Raw genomic sequence first — 15,250 nt, 5'->3', positions numbered from 1 at the left:
TGGAGGGCTCTGGGGATTTAGTGCTTAATAAAACATGTCTCTAAGGACGTAGTCTTTGGAGCTGACAGTTCCAAAGAGATCACCATTGCCCTTCAGAAATCTTGGTTCTGTTGGTATGTTGAATTAGTGACATGAGTAAGAGTCTCGTCAGAGCAAACTGACTTTACCTACCTGTGAGTTTGTATCCTAATGGAAAAAGCCTCTTCTAAATAAATATTTATTTAGAATAGTTTGTGGTAGGAAGAGATTTAAAAAATGAAAGTAATAACTACAAAATTATTGAGATCTAGCCTCTGTAGATCTAATTTTTCTTTCATTCTCAACTCCTCCTCACATGGCAGCCATCCTTGACCTGACCTTCAGCACCACTCTCCACAGTCCTGTCTACCAGATCTGTTCTATCCTTTCCTACTCTCTCCCCAGTACAAGCCTTTCTCAGAAGCCAGACCAATGGCTTGCCCGCACATGTCTATGGCTGTTCTTGCCTTTGAGTTTATTAATACCTTTCTCCCCTCATTTAGGATGCCCCCTCCTCCTCTTCTACTTCTCCAGATCCTATCCAAACATCAGGGCCCAATCAATCTCTACCTGCACTGCAAAGCCTTTCCCAGTCTTCTCTCCTCAGACTCACATAGTACTTCCTCTACCATGCTGTGGATGATGTGGCTATAGTTTGGTCTAATGGTGAAGAGAATGGACTCTGGAGCTAGACTGCCTGGATGACCTTGGGCTGCATCCTTTCCTAGCCTAGAGTTCTTCATCTGTAAAAATGGGAATAGGAGTTGCATTTCCTGTTTTTGTGCATATTAAATAGTTGTACAGATTAAATGAGTTCATAGGATTAAACACTATAGAATAGTGCCTGACCTGTAAGTTCTCATTAAATAGTAGCTGTTGTTATTATTCCTTCTAGCATATATTTAATCATGGCCTTCCTTGTGTTATTGTTTAATCATTTAAATTATGTATTTCTTGGTTCCTCTCTCTGTCTTGGTTCCTAATTGTGAAGTTTTCCCACGAAAAAAGAGACTTGATTTTATAGTTTTCGTTTATTTGTTTTTTGTTTTTTGCCGCTCAGGCTGGAGTGCAGTGGCACGATCTCGGCTCACTGCAACCTCCACCTCCTGGGTTCAAGTGATTCTCCTGCCTCAGCCTCCTGAGTAGCTGGGATTACAGGCGCCTGCCACCACACCCAGCTAATTTTTGTACCTTTAGTAGAGATGGGGTTTCACCACGTTGGCCAGGCTGGTCTTGAACTCCTGACCTCAGGTGATCCGCCCGCCTCGGGCTCCCAAAGTGCTGGAATTGCAGGCATGAGCCACTGCGCCCGGCCAATTTTATAGTTTTTGTTTACCATTTTCAGCACTACTTACGCATGGTAGGTCTCCAATACCTGTCACTTAAAGTGAAACTATTACTGCAGTAAAGAAAATAGGTGAAACAAGAGTAAGAAATTGAGGAGAAAAGATAGGCTTCATTTTATAGATGGAGTTCTCTTATGATTCTTAGAGCATGTAATTTGTTCCTTTTTTCATTGTTGTTGAGTCTCGTGAGCTCTTCTGCCGCAATCACAAGAGGGTGTGAACGTCATTCAGCAAGGATGCTAGCAATTTCTGAAGGTCGTCGCAGATAGTTTTCTTCTAGGCCCGTGGTGGGACAGAGTCTCAGACAGTAGATTCTGATCTATCAAAATAGCTCAAAGCATTAAGTGCTAGGTCATGAGCTGGTTGTTTGGACATATTTCCCTCGCTGAGGGCATGAAAAGCCACCAGTAGGAAGGGAGCCTTTAGTCTTCAGCCATCCTCTCTGCCGTCCGCTTCTCCTTTATCAGCAGCTCAGATGGATGTTTACAAGCACCATACTCACCTGTCAATATTCATACACATTTGGGGGAAGTTGAAAGTTACACCCCAGTGGGAAGAGGTAGGGACCCAGGTGGAATCACTCAACAAAATTAACCCAACTGCAGACAGGAGTCCTCATGATGGCAGGAACTGCCAGCGGGGTCCTTCTGCCATTCACCCAGCAGTCCAGGACCCCTACCAGGTCCCTCCCAGCTCTGTGGGTGCCCTCACCTAGATGAAAATGCTGCATTTCTCCTTCTCCTAGGCTGGAACAAGACATTAAAAAGTTAAAGGCTGACCTGCAAGCCAGCAGACAAGTGGAACAAGAGCTCCGCAGTCAGATCAGCTCCCTTTCGAGCACCGAGCGAGGGATCCGCTCAGAAATGGGCCAGCTTCGGCAGGAGAATGAGCTGCTGCAGAACAAGTAGGTGCACCTTTTAGGCCTTTGGCCATAAGCCCAGCAGCTTCACTGCTTTTTTTGTTTCCAGGGGTTGGAGCACAAGATTCATGGTGACAGAGACCCGCTGAGAGGTTTTTAAATAAAATGTTTAAACTACTTTATTTAGTACCAGATACTCAACGTTTATAAAATCTATAAAAACTTATTTCATTGCCACAAAACAGTTTATTAATATTACTATTTTTGTCTTCTCTCATTTAATAACTTCTTAGTCTAAAATAGTTATTGAGTTTTTGGATAGTAAAATTGACAAGAAGTAGTTCTGCCACAGTTTGAAAATTTTGCTCCTTTGAGTGAAAGTTTCTAGAGGATTTGACTATATTTACTTTTATTGCCAGAACTAAAAGATAACATTGAACTTTGATTTTATTTGAAAAGGCAGGCAAAAAGCCAGGCCTTCTGTGTGAATTCTTTTAGGCTTTTGATTAGTTCATTCTGGAATTACTTCTTGACTCAGTGTGGGTCTGTCCTTTTTTCTTTTTTTAAATCTCCCAGCAATGTGTGCCCGTGGTAGTGGCAAATAACCTCTCCATTGCCTCCGACCAGCACTTGTGGCCACACTGATATGTAGAGAACATCCCAATGATAAACTCACCTCATGCTGATCGGTAAAGCTGGGGGTGGTAGTAAGCAGGAAATATGACTGAAATTTCTATCTGAAATTAAGCATCCTGTGACTCTAAAAGAGGATTTGGGGACACTGTGAGCAAACATCCTGAGCTGGAAAGGAAAAGCTGTAGTAGGCTACAGCAAAATTGTATTCAAGAAAAATAAAAACCTTCCCCTTTCCACCCCTTACCTCAGTTTCACTGGGGCTGGTCCCATCAGTGGTTCTTTGGTGGGAGTGAAGTTCTTTCGGGGTGCTCTGGAACATTAGAATTAGTTATACAATTATCTTCCCCTGTGTTTGAAATTTGTTTTGCCCTGTTTTCTGGATGATCTTCTGTAGATCAGTTACTTGAATAGAGCAGAGGCTAGGTCTGAATCTCTGTTTTGTAAGGCAGCTTGTTTATTGGTGTTTAGGAATTACTAAGGAATAATGACAATGTGTTTTCCTCAGGCATTCTGGTAGTTGACATTTTTGACTTGCTGTTTAAACCTCTTGTTTAATTGGCCTTAAGGTGATAAAGAGATGTTTCTCAAGGGTTTATAGTGGGCATTTGTAATTTTAAGACTTTATATGACAATCATTTCCATATAGGTTACATAATGCTGTGCAAATGAAGCAAAAAGACAAGCAGAATATCAGCCAGTTGGAGAAAAAACTAAAAGCTGAGCAGGAAGCCCGAAGTTTTGTAGAAAAACAGTTAATGGAAGAGAAAAAAAGGAAGAAGTTAGAAGAAGCCACTGCTGCCCGGGCTGTTGCATTTGCTGCTGCATCTAGGTACGTCCATGTCACCTGAGTGTTTAGTCCAAGGTTGGCTTCCCTTTGCCAACAAAGACATGGGAATTTGATGCCTTGGGCAGGATTGGATGTACAGCAATCATGCACAGATGGATTGCTTTTAAGTACTGTTTTATTAGCTGGTTTAAACTCCATCTACTCAAGCTTGCACTATCTTATAACAGCTTCATCCCTCAGTGACCTCATCTATAAAGTGGGATGAGGGAATCACCACGTTTCCCATACCTGGGAGGCAAAGTACTGCTCGTAACGAGGTTTCCAGTCACTTTTTGTCAGGCTGATGATTACTAAGTGCATTGAGAGATTCCATCTGGAGGTTCGTTCCCTTTAGAGAGCTATCATTACTCTCCACTCTCAGGTATATGTGTTTCTGAAGTTTTTATCTTAAAATGGAAGAAAGATGAAATCTTGGTTGCCCAAGCACTGTGTACTGGCTGCTCAAATGGATATCAGCAGACTGTCAAATGAAATGGAAAAAAAAGTGAAACATAAGTCTCTACTAGATGGAGTTACATTTGTGGCATAATGAAAATTGGGGACTACCTCCTGTACCACTGGAAAGTACCCCTGTGTGCAAGTATTCCAAAAACTATTAAATAGTTAAGAGCTTTTTTTTTTCCTTTTTGCTTCTACTTCACTTACCACTTTTTCCTTTGTTTTTTTGACTAGTGAAGTCCCTCTGCATGTGGGAGTCAGTTAGGTGTTTGCAGATATAGAGCGAGGGTAAATTATTACTTATTTCACTTTTAAATTCTGTCCTAATTTGTATCTACATGGTATAATTCAACTGTAATTCTTCCTTGAATTTTGCTTTGTTGTAATTAAAGTTAAATAATTTAACTTTTGGCATGTTGATAGCCTTCTTTGTGGGTTCTGGCATTTGCAGAATAATTGGTGAATCATTTCACCTTTTAGGAAATAACAGCAAATTAGAACTCTCTCCTGTGTGATCCTGTCTCCCCTCAGCAGATGGCTGAGCTGGCTTGGCCCATCAGCATCTATACGGACTTACAAGGCCCTTGACTAGCCTGCCTACAATGTGGGGTTGTTTGTTTGAAGATGTATCCGCATTCTGAAGCACTTACACTTGCAGGAGATGTTTCTGAACAGTCATCTAGTGATGACTGCTCTCCTCTCTCCTCAATTCATCCAGCACCTGCCCTTTCTGAGAAATTCCTCTCAGGAGGACATAGCAGTTCCTTAACCATATTGCTTAGTGTCTCCCATGCCTGAGAATCAGTAAGTTGGTTTCAATGTCTACCTCAAATTCCTTTTGCTTCCAGTTAAGCTTATTTATCTTATCCCAGACAGTCCTTGTTTGTCATAATTTATTCTTTTTTTACTTTTTTTTGAGACGGAGTCTCACTCTGTCATCCAGGCTGGAGTGCAGTGGCACGATCTCAGCTCACTGCAATATTTGCCACCCGGGGTCAAGCAGTTCTCCTGCCTCAGCCTCCCAAGTAGCTGGGATTACAGGCTTCTGCCACTGCGCCTAGCAAATTTTTGTATTTTTAGTAGAGATTGGGTTTCACCATCTTGGCCAGGCTGGTCTCGAACTCCTGTCCTCAGATGATCCACCTACCTTGGCCTCTCAAAGTGCTAGGATTACAGGTGTGAGCGACCACGCCAGGCCTGCCATAACTTACTCAGTAAATCTCAGGGCATAAATCTCTGACTGGACCTTCCTTTTTGGTAGGCAGAGAACACCTACTTTCTTCATTGGGCTGTTTCTGGAACCTAGATAGTTCCAGCTTTGGATTGACCATTGCTATCATCTCTTTTAGCTCAACCTTATGATAGCCCCAAGAAGCAGCTTAACGGTGTGCCCTTATTTTTCTATTTACTTCAGGCTTGTGGCAACTTTATGACAAGAAAGGCAAAAGTCCCAATGCATAGCCCCTCAAAAGTGGGGGGAATTTTTTTTTCTAGTTCACTGCCCCCTGCTGGAGATAGTACATGTTCAGTTCTATCTGGCTTTGTGTGTATTGTCTCAAGTCTTATGGCCTGGTGGGAAGTTTGCTAGATTGGGAAGCCAAAAAACCTCAGTTCTTATCCCTGTTCTATGACCTGAAAACTAGGTAACCTTGGACTAGTATTTTATCTATGTAGCCTCAGTTTTCTTATCTGGAAAATGGGATAAATATACCCTAGGTTGTTGTAAGTATTGAAGAAGGTAGTATGGGTAAAGTACCTTAGTGTCTGGCTCATCTAGACACTCAATAATAATTATTGTTTATATGTATGTATTTTGAGACAGGGTATCATTCTGTCACCCAGACTGGAGTGCAGTGGTACAATCATAGCTTACTTTAACCTCAAACTCTTGGTCTCAAGCTGTGCTGTTGCCTTAGCCTCCTGAGTAGCTGGAACTACAGGCATGTGCTACTATGCCCAGCTATTTTTTAAATTTTTTGTAGAGACAGGGTCTCTCTATGTTGCCCAGGCTGATCACAAACTCTGGGCTCAAGCAATCTTCCCACTTTGGCCTTAGGAGTGCTGGGATTACGGGCATGAGCGACCATGCCCGGCCCAATTATTTTAGAGTATTATTGAAATTATGAAAGGATACAGAGAAGTGAGCAGACTGAGCCAAAAGCTAAAACCTGACAGTCCCTGGAGTGTAAAAGAAATATAAATCCCACAGTATAAGTAAACCTATAGTTTTTTGGGGTTTTTTTTCTCTTTTTTGTCTCTTTTTTCTCACTTTGTCACCTAGGCTGAAGTGCTGTGACACCATCTCAGCTCACTGCAGCCTCTGCCTCACGGGTACAAGCGATTCTCCTGCCTCAGCCTCCTGAGTAGCTGGGATCACAGGCACGTGCCAATACACCCAGCTAATTTTTGTATTTTTAGTAGAGACGGAGTTTCGCCATGTTGGCAAGGCTAGTCTTGAACTCCTGACCCCAAGCGATCCACCCGCCTTGGCCTCCCAAATTGCTGTGATTACAGGCATAAGCCAATGTACCCGACCAACCTATAATCTATTAAAAAAAATTTTTTTTTTTTTTTGAGACGGAGTCTCGCTGTGTCTCCCAGGCTGGAGTGCAGTGGCATGATCTCAGCTCACTGCAAGCTCCGCCTCCCGGGTTCACGCCATTCTCCCGCCTCAGCCTCCCAAGTAGCTGGGACTACGGGCGCCCGCTACCACGCCCGGCTAGTTTTTTGTATTTTTAGTAGAGACGGGGTTTCACCATGTTAGCCAGGATAGTCTTGATCTCCTGACCTCGTGATCCACCCGCCTCGGTCTCCCAAAGTGCTGGGATTACAGGCTTGAGCCACCGCGCCTGGCCTAAAAATTTTTATTTATTTATTTTTTTGAGATGGAGTCTCACTCTGACGCCCAGGCTGGAGTGCAGTGGCATGATCTGGGCTCGCTGCAACCTCCACCTCCTGGGTTCAAGCAATTCTTCTGCCTCAGCCTCCCCAATAGCTGGGACTACAGGCATATACCACCATGCCCAGACAATTTTTTTTGTACTTTTAGTAGAGGCAGGGTTTCACCATGCTTGTCAGGCTGATCTCGATCTCCTGACCTCAAATGATCCACCCGCCTCGGCCTCCCAAAGTGCTGGGATTACAGGCCTGAGCCACCGTGCCTAGCCCCAACCTATAGTCTTTTAAATCATTTTATTTCCTTCTCTTCTTTTTCAAAAGGGGAGAATGCACCGAAACCTTACGGAATCGGATCAGAGAACTAGAAGCAGAGGGCAAGAAGCTCACAATGGACATGAAGGTGAAAGAAGACCAAATCAGAGAACTAGAACTGAAAGTCCAGGTAAGGGGGGAACAAAAGACTTCCCTTGTACTTGAATTCCACTTTTATGCTAAACTTGTGCTCTGTGTTGCAGTGTAGAGATAATGCCTTTTAATACAGATCAAATCTCATTGCATCTGAAAAATCTCTATGTGACAAAAAGATTTGAAGTTCTAATCTTGTCCAACTCATTTCAAGTCATATTAATGTAGCCAGATTCTAATACAAGCCAGAAATGTTGACAATCCCTTGGTATGTTTTATACCAGGATTTAACTTGCTGTAGATTCATTTAACTTTTTCAGGTTATAGGCCAGATTAGAGTCCTTTGGAACTTACATACCTCCTTTTAGCCCCAACCCTCTTTCTGTTGCCAGGGGATTGACCCTCCTGCATGGCTCTGAGCCTCGCAGATTGCTGTTCATAGCAGTGAATGATGAGGAAAGGTGCTAGTGCTATGGATATAGGCTGTTTTGTGGGCTGTGTATACTTTAGCCAAGTATTTGTCATTTAAACTAATGTCACATATTGTAAAGTTACAGTAATTTGAGCCAGGTGGGACAAGTGAAAAATTACCCTCAAGTCAGTGGACTAGAATGATGATCTGGAGTACAGTACTGAAAAAAATACCAAAAAAAGCAAAGGTGGCATCAGAGACAGATGGGAAAGGTAAGGATTAGTCAGTAAAAGGCTTTGGAATAGCTAAATGACTGGAGGAAAAAAAATTAGAAGCTCATCTCATACCACATATAAAGAAATTCCAGATGAAGAGCTGACGGCAGAAAAAAACAAAGAATAAATGATTTTTTAAAAACTAGGTGGAAATATACTTGACCTTGAAACAAGGGAAAGATTTTCTAAACATAAAAGCAATGGAAAAAAATCACAAAGCAAAAATCATAATAATAAATGAAAAAATCAATTGGGGAAGGTACACATATTGCAACAAATATTATAAATAAGGAACTAATATTCTCAACATATATGTAGCTCATAAAAGTTGCTAAGGAAAGCTCAAATATATAGAAAAATAGGTTGAGGATGTGAACAAATAATTCAGAGGAAATACAGGTGACTGATAAGATCATAAAAATATAAACTCACCAATAATAAAATACATGCAGATTAAAATTAGATATCATTTTTCTCCTATGAAATTAGCAAATAATTTTTAAATGAGAATATCAGTCATGGTGAGGATGCAACAAAATAGGCTTCTTACATTGCTGGTGGAAATGTAACTTTCTGTAAAAGATCTTGCACTTTTTAAGTATTTACCTTTTTTAGGAACCCTGCCTAAGGTAAATAAATATTTTAAAATCTCACCAATGAGTGATGTACAGAGACATTCATTGTAGTGGTATAAAAATGTAAAAAAATTGAAAACAGTCTTAACAATGGGAGAGTCATTTAAATTTTGGTATGTAAACAGTCAGGAATATTGCATAGCCAATAAAAATTTTATTTTCAGACAATAGTTGAAATCATTTAGTTTTTAAAAGACTGTACAAAACTGTACATGTAATATTTCACTTATGCTAAAAGATACACATGCATAAAAGATTAAAAGAAATATAAAATTTTTTAGTGTTGGTATTAGTAATTTTCATTTTCTACTTTGAATTTTTCTGTATTCCTAAATTTTCTGTAATAAGTTTGAATTTTTCTGTTAAAAAGAAAAAATTCAAATATCTGTATATATTATCTATGTTAACAAGTGGGCTTATTCTGCAGTATGCCCTGTCAAAATAATTAACATTTTTACAATTTTTAGTGCAGGTTGAGAGAAAAGTTTTGGCAAGTTTGATTACAGCATTATAATAATTTGCACATGGCCAGCAAGGAAAAAAGTTCTCCGTGGTTCTGAATTAGGCCTGTAAGAAAAGTGTTTTATTTGAAAGCAGATTCCATTGTTATCTAGACACATGCCCAACACAGTCAAATGATTATCTTCTAAATGTTTTTGTATGTGCATATTGCCATATGAACACATTTAGCACTTGCCTAAACCCATGAAACACCAGAATTTTGTGTTCTAGTGGCCAGACCAAGAATAGTGGGATTTAATTTGTGATTTCAGGCTAATTTATAGACATCGATGCCAAAACTACCTTGTAGCATTGCTGTTTTGATGATATTGATAGGAGCTTCGGAAATATAAGGAAAATGAGAAGGATACTGAGGTGTTAATGTCAGCCCTCTCAGCCATGCAAGACAAAACACAGCACCTGGAGAACAGCTTAAGCGCAGAGACGAGAATCAAGCTGGACCTGTTCTCCGCACTGGGCGATGCAAAGCGGCAGCTCGAGATTGCCCAAGGTAGGAGAGCGTGGGCCCCTGGTGAGGTGGTGTGACTGACAGCACACGGGGATGCACAGGCCAGACCTCTCCTGAGAGCTCTCAACCAAAGTGCATTTCAGTTTTCTCTTCAAGGGTCTTGGTAAGTGCCCAACATTGAAATATAGGAACTATCACATTAATTCATTTGCAGACATATTTTGAGATGAGAACATGTCAAGTGCAGGGCATACAGAGAATAGTATGATTTCTGTGTTGAAGGAGCTTAGTGTTGTTGAAGTAGAGAACTGCAGAGGCATCAAAAGGTGCTTATGTAGAAGTATATACGGAGTCTGTGGGAACACAGAAAGAGGCAGGGACGAAACTAGTCTGGGGAGTTGGAGAGGGCCCTTCCCCAGGGGAGCTGATGTCTGAGCTGGGGCCTGAATGATGAGGAGTTAGCCCAGTGAAGCAGCAGTATGGTGGATGGTGAGAGGTAGAGGGGTCTAAATGGAAGAAACAGCTTAGGCAAGGACTGGGAGCTGGTGGGGCTTGATGTGTTCCAAGCTGCAGCTAGCCTGTTTGACTGGAGCAGAGGTTACGAATGAGGGAGCCGCAGGGGAGAGTCTGGAGAGTAGGCCATGGTCATCCACTTTGCCGATATTTACTGAGACCTACTTTGTGCCAAGCACCATAAGATTCCTTGAGAATACAGCCCTGGCGATGACAGGTGATGAACAAGCCAGCAGGGAGTATGTCAGTTGGCAGTAGGTGCAATGATGGAAATAAAGCCGTGACGAGGCAGAATGTATGTGGCAGGGGTCTCCCTTTTTAACATGGCAATCATGGAAAATCCCTTGAGTAGGTGGTATTTGAGCAGAGACCCAAAGGAAGAGAGCAGGAGTGAGCCGTGTAAAAAGCTGGAGGAAAGCACTTCCCGGGAGGGCGCAGCAAGTGAAAAGCCCGGCGGGGGAGCGTGGGTACTGTGCTGGCAGAGGATGGGGGTTGTAGCCTGTGTGATGATGGGGAGAGTTGTCAGAGCAGGCAGGAGTAGCAGCAGCCAGATTGTGTGGGACTTGAGGCCCATGGAAAGAACTTAGGGTTTTACCGTGAGTGCCACAGGGGAGCACTGGAAGGCTTCTGAACAGAGGCATGGCATGACCTAAGGAAAGTAAATTTGGATTTTTGTCCAAGAACTTGATTAGCTATCCAATCAGAGTACTAAATTGAGTATAGTACTGAAAAAATAGAGTACTCTATAGAGTACTAAATAGAGTACTGCATAAAATAGAGTACTGAAAAGAATTTTCAAATGGTTGACTTAGTGGAAAGAAAAGAATATTTCAAGCAAGGCATGGTGGTCTGTGTCGGTGCCTGCCCATAGTCCCAGCTGCTCAGGAGGCTGGGGCAGGAGGATCACTTGAGCCCAGGAATTTGAGACTAGCCTGGGGAACATAGCGAAACCCTGTCTCTAAAATAAAGAATATTTCAACGGGGCTGACAGAGTAGTCACTGTGTGCAAAGCATTGTCCTAGAAGCTCTGGGGGAGGCAAAGATGAAGACAACATGGTGTGTGAACTTTTGTCTTAGGGACCCCTCTACACTCTTAAAATTATTACCCCAAAGAGGTTTATTTCAAGTGGATTCTATCTATCAATATTTACCTACTAGAAATTAAAACTTAAAACGTTTATTTATTTATTTTCAAGACGGGGTCTTGCTCTGTCACCCAGGCTGGAGTGCAGTGGCACAATTGCAACTTACTGTAGCCTTGACCTTCTGGGCTCAAGTGACCCTCCCATCTCACCCTCTCCCTGGTAGCTGTGACTATAGGCATGCCACCATGCCCAGCTAATTTTTTTTTCTATTTTTTTTCTAGAGACGAGGTCTCACTTTGTTGCCCAGGCTGATCTTGAACTCCTGGGCTCAAGAGATCCTCCCATCTCAGCCTCCCAGAGTGCTGGGATTACAGGCATGAGCCACTTTGTTCAGCCAAAGTAATTTATTATTCATTTTAAAATAACATACAAACATATTACATATTAATACAACTTTTTTATTTAAAACTCTATTTTTCAAAACAAAAAAATTCCTGAAAAAAGTGGCATTATTTTACATTTAGCAGATCTCTGTAATGTCTGACTTCATAAAAGATAGTTCCATTCTTTTTTTTTTTTTTTTTTGAGACACAGTCTTGCTCTGTCAACCAGGCTGGAGTGCAGTGGCGTGATTTCTGCTCACTACAATCTCCAGCTCCCGGGTTCACGCCATTCTTCTGCCTCAGCCTCCCAAGTAGCTGGGACTACAGGCTCCCGCCACCAAGCCTGGCTAATTTTTTGTATTTTTAGTAGAGACAGGGTTTCACCATGTTAGCCAGGGTGGTCTCGATCTCCTGACCTTGTGATCTGCCTGCCTCGGCCTCCCAAAGTGCTGGGATTACAGGCGTGAGCCACCGCGCCCAGCCAGATAGTTTCTTATCTCTGTTTCTAGATTCATTCTGTTGTGATTTCACAGTCCACCTAATTTCTAGAAGACTCCACTTACACTTGTGACAGAATGAGCATGAAGAAGGGAAATAACATCTCAGTACTATTATGAAGGTAGTTTTGAGCCTGTGGACCCTGACTGTACTTTGAGAATTGCTGAACTGGGGTGAGCCCAGCAGAAAAGTAAGAGGCCTGAGGTAGAGGCAGGGGGCTAGAACAGCCAGAGGAGAGAGATCAGGGAAGGCCTCGTGAAGGAGGGGCCTTTGAGTGGGCTTTGAGGATGAATTTCAAGAGCAGAGAATGCCAAGAAAGAACATGTTGCCTGAGGAAGTAGTATAAGCAAAGGAAAGAAGGTGCCAGGATGTTCAGGTGAGCAGTCCAGCAGCCTTAAGCTGGGGGCCGGGAAGGAAAGAGTGGGAGGGTAGGGGACCATGAATAAAGCCATACTAGAGAGAGTATTCCCTAGATCTTCCTGAGGGAAGAAGGAGGGGATGTGTTCAGGCTGGTAGGTGGGAAATCTCCCTCCTATAGCAATGTGAAAGACCGATGGAAGGGTTGAGACTGAGTGGAGACAGACTGTGAGGAAGCTACCACTGTCCTCTAAGAGATGATAAGTATGGGGAGGGCAGACAGGCCAGACAGGTGAGTGGAGAGTGGAGGTGCCTGATAATTCTGGAAGGACAGGGTTGTTGGAACCAAGGAAGGAGAGCAGAACAGATTTAAGGAGTGAAGGAAGAATAAGTTTGGTTTTGGATATTTTGATTTGAAGGTACTCCCTAGAAACCCAAGTAGGAAATATTCGTCAGTCAGTGGGAACTTTGGGCCTAAACCAAAGACAGAGGCCCAAACCCCTGGGAGTAAGGGGTTGGATTTAGAAGTCGTGAGAAGTTAGTGAAGCGCAGGAGTGGCTTGGGATGGCACTGGTGATTGAGCAAGAGAAGGAGTTTGAGAGTCACACTGCTTTAATCTGTGGACTCAAGGAAAGGCATTTAAGAAGGCTCCCAGGAATCATGCTTTGAAGCTGAGCTTCTGACTTTACACTCACTTTTTTTTGCCTGCCCGGCTTAGCTCCCTGAGGAGTGGCCACCCCTCTCTGCTTCAACCCTGTTTACTTGGTTTTGCAAACTTGGAAAAGATTCCCCCTGGAGTGAAGCAGCACCTGGCCTCAGAGTAGCCAGCAGAGCTTGGCTTCCCAGCTCAGACTGTGTGCTCTGCTGTCAGCCCAGAAATCCTCATAAAGTGACAAAGAAGCAAAAAGAACTTTTTCCAAAGCACTGGGTATGTTTCTGGGTTACTGATTAAAGAAATCAAACTTAAATCTACAGGGAAAGACACAGTGGCTCATATATCAGATGCTTTTAGGTATTTTTTTCATCTGAGGCTTATTTTGTTCAAAGAGAAGGAGGATATTTGATGCTTCCTTGAAGCTTAGGGGACCTGAAGGAAGTGAGGGGGGCAGTTCCTTTCTGCTGCTTTCACTGCTGTCTTCCCCACTCCCTCCCTCCAGGGATGTGCTCAGGATATTCTAATAAGAACCCAACTTTGTAATTTAAATCAAACCTCTTGTTGCTTTTCTCCTTCCTACTTTCTGTATCATTTGATTATATCCTGGTTCCAAAATGACTTTCAGGCCGGGCGCGGTGGCTCACACCTGTAATACCAGCACTTTGGGAGGCCAAGGCAGGCAGATCACAAGGTCAGGAGATCGAGACCATCCTGTCTAACATGGTGAAACCCCGTCTCTAGTAAAAATATAAAAATTAGCCAGGCATGGTGGCACGCGCCTGTAATCCCAGCTATTCAGGAGACTGAGGCAGGAGAATTGCTTGAACCTGGAAGGTGGAGGTTGCAGTGAGCAGTGATCACGCCACTGCATTCCAGCCTAGCAACAGAGCAAGACTCCATCTCAAAAAAATAATAATAATAATAAACAAAACAAAACCAAAATGGCTTTCATCTCTACTACATCCTTTAAAAATATATACCACCAAGCTTTCTTATATTCCAAATGGATTATTGTCTTCTATAGGACCCATGAGCAATCTCAAAATAAATGCAACTGAAATGCAACCTTTTTCTTTTTTATGTATTTTTGTGGTTTTCTTTTTTTTTTTCTTTTTGAGACAGGGTCTCTGTCGCCCAAGCTGGAGTAGAGTGGCACGATCTTGCCTCACTACAACCTCTGCCTTCCGGGCTCAAGTGATCCTCCTGCGTTAGCCTTCTGAGTAGCTGAGATTACAGGTGTGAACCACCAAGCCTGGCTAATTTTTGTATTTTTTGTAGAGACAGGGTTTCGTCATGTTGCCCAAGCTGGTCTTGAACTCCTGGGCTCAAGCAGCCCACCCACTGCTGCCTCCCAAAGTGTTGGGATTACAGGCATTAGCCACCACACCTGGCCAGCATTTAAGTTTCTGAAAGACTACTCCTAAGTGTTTTAAGTGCTTTTACATATACTAACCATGTCTTTCTTCTGGTGTCCCTAGAAGACCAGGAAGCTACATAGCATGATGGAAGTCACGTGGGGCTTTGGAACAAAGTGGTCCTGGGTTTAAATCCTGCCCTACCTTTTGATAACTAAATGACTTTGAGCAAGATACACAACTTGTAGAACTCCAGCTTTCTACTGGCCTGGGCGATAGGGAGCTAGCAATGAAAAAAAAAAAGAAAGGTAGACACAGTATCTGCCCTCATGGAACTCATGGTCCAGCAGAGAGATGATGGACACAGATCATCACCAAATGAATAGTTGCCAGAGATTGAAGAATGCTGTAGGTAGGAGTGTACACTTGAAACAGACTGCATGGAATTGAATCCTGGCTCTGTTGCTAGCTGTATACCTTGAGCAAGTCACTCAACTTCTCTATGCCTCGGTTTCCTCATCTATAAAATGGATAATAATAATTCCCCCATCATGGGGTTGTAAGAAAGAAATGAGTTAGTATATAAGCATTTAGCATGCCTGGCATATATGAAGCTCTATGTGTTAACTTTGTCATTGTAAGTGACAGAAAGGGAGTTTAGGGTG

At 42.6% G+C, this 15,250-nt stretch overlaps 1 protein-coding gene across 3 annotated transcripts in view; it reads left to right on the top strand.

Moving 5' to 3' along the window:
- MACO1 (macoilin 1) overlaps positions 1-15,250 on the top strand; it is a 71,280-nt gene that overhangs the window by 52,873 nt on the left and 3,157 nt on the right. For 2 of the 3 annotated variants that reach the window (XM_077997422.1, NM_001038650.1), the window contains 4 exon segments: positions 2,110-2,268; positions 3,506-3,688; positions 7,364-7,484; positions 9,607-9,781. In XM_077997422.1, coding sequence (XP_077853548.1) covers positions 2,110-2,268; positions 3,506-3,688; positions 7,364-7,484; positions 9,607-9,781 — 638 coding nt within the window. 3 annotated transcript variants of the gene reach the window in all.

Source organism: Macaca mulatta, chromosome 1 (genome assembly GCF_049350105.2).
Source record: "Macaca mulatta isolate MMU2019108-1 chromosome 1, T2T-MMU8v2.0, whole genome shotgun sequence".
In the NCBI taxonomy this organism is placed as follows: domain Eukaryota; kingdom Metazoa; phylum Chordata; class Mammalia; order Primates; family Cercopithecidae; genus Macaca; species Macaca mulatta.
Note: the sequence above shows the minus strand (reverse complement) of the source record. Positions and strands in the feature narration are given on the sequence as shown.